Source organism: Electrona antarctica (genome assembly GCF_951216825.1).
Source record: "Electrona antarctica genome assembly, contig: scaffold_878, whole genome shotgun sequence".
Taxonomy (NCBI): Eukaryota; Metazoa; Chordata; class Actinopteri; order Myctophiformes; family Myctophidae; genus Electrona; species Electrona antarctica.
The window spans coordinates 12,145-13,338 of NW_027638499.1; the positions used below are offsets into that span (position 1 = coordinate 12,145).

The 1,194-nt window shown below is 59.5% G+C and overlaps 1 protein-coding gene across 1 annotated transcript; it reads left to right on the forward strand.

Moving 5' to 3' along the window:
• Positions 1 to 312: 312 nt before the first annotated feature.
• LOC306918024 (ras-related protein Rab-18-B-like) lies at positions 313 to 957 on the forward strand (the record flags this gene model as incomplete). The annotated part of the gene is made up of 1 exon (XM_079530922.1): positions 313 to 957. The coding sequence occupies one exon, from the start codon at positions 313 to 315 to the stop codon at positions 955 to 957; it is 645 nt and encodes a 214-aa protein (XP_079387048.1).
• Positions 958 to 1,194: the final 237 nt, after the last annotated feature.

Consider the following 1,194-nt stretch of genomic DNA (forward strand, 5'->3'; position numbering starts at 1 on the left):
GAGAGTGAGAGGACGCAAACCACGATAAGTCACGAGACGAGAGAGAGCGAAGAGAGAGGAACTCAGACACAGAGAGAGAAAGAGAGAGGAACTCAGACACAGAGAGAGAAGAGACAGACAAGAAGGACCAGAGAGGAGAAAAGACGGAAGAGACAGGACAGAGACAGACAGGAGACAGACAGAAGAGACAGGAGACAAGACAGAAGGACCAGACAGGAGACAGACAGAAGAGACAGACAGAAGAGACAGGAGACAGACGGTAGAGACAGAAACAAAGACCCAAAGACAACAGCATTAACTATAACAGAAATGATGGAGAGCAACATCTTAACGACGCTGAAGATCCTGATCATCGGGGAGAGCGGCGTGGGTAAGTCCAGCCTCCTCCTGCGCTTCACGGACGACACGTTCGCACCGGGGCAGCCGGCCACCATCGGCGTGGACTTCAAGGTCAAGACGCTGGCACTGCAGGACGGCGGCGGCAACCGGAAGGCCAAGCTGGCCATCTGGGACACGGCGGGCCAGGAGCGCTTCCGCACGCTGACGCCCAGCTACTACCGCGGCGCGCAGGGCGTGGTGCTCGTCTACGACGTCACGCGGCGCGAGACCTTCGCCAAGCTGGGCGACTGGCTGAGCGAGCTGGAGACCTACTGCACGCGCGGCGACCTGGTCAGGGTGCTGGTGGCCAACAAGACGGACCGCGACGGCCGCGACCACGAGGTGGAAGGCGGCGAGGGCTCGCGCTTCGCCGAGAAGCACTCCATGCTGTTCGTGGAGGCCAGCGCCAAGACGAGGGACGGCGTGCACGCCACCTTCCAGGAGCTGGTGGCCAAGATCATGGAGACGCCGGGCCTGTGGGAGAGGGAGACGCCGGGGGGACAGGGGGTCCTGCTCAGAAAGCAGCAGAAGGACGCTTCCAGTGGTGGGAGCTGTGGCGGATACTGCTCCCTGGGGTAGACTCTACTACACGCTTCCTCAAAGCGGGTGTCGTCGTGGCACCCTAGGGTGCCTAGATGTGTAGCAGAGTGGCTCAGAGCCTCTGCCTGATGGCCTCAAAAGTCTAATATCTCCCCTAGTCCAGAGGGATATCCCTTTGGTCTAGTGGTTAAGATCTTGGACTGTCACAAGGGAGGCCCGAGCGTTACAGACGCAAGTCCAGGGGTGCTGCAGAACACTGAGACTATTTGGAATGTA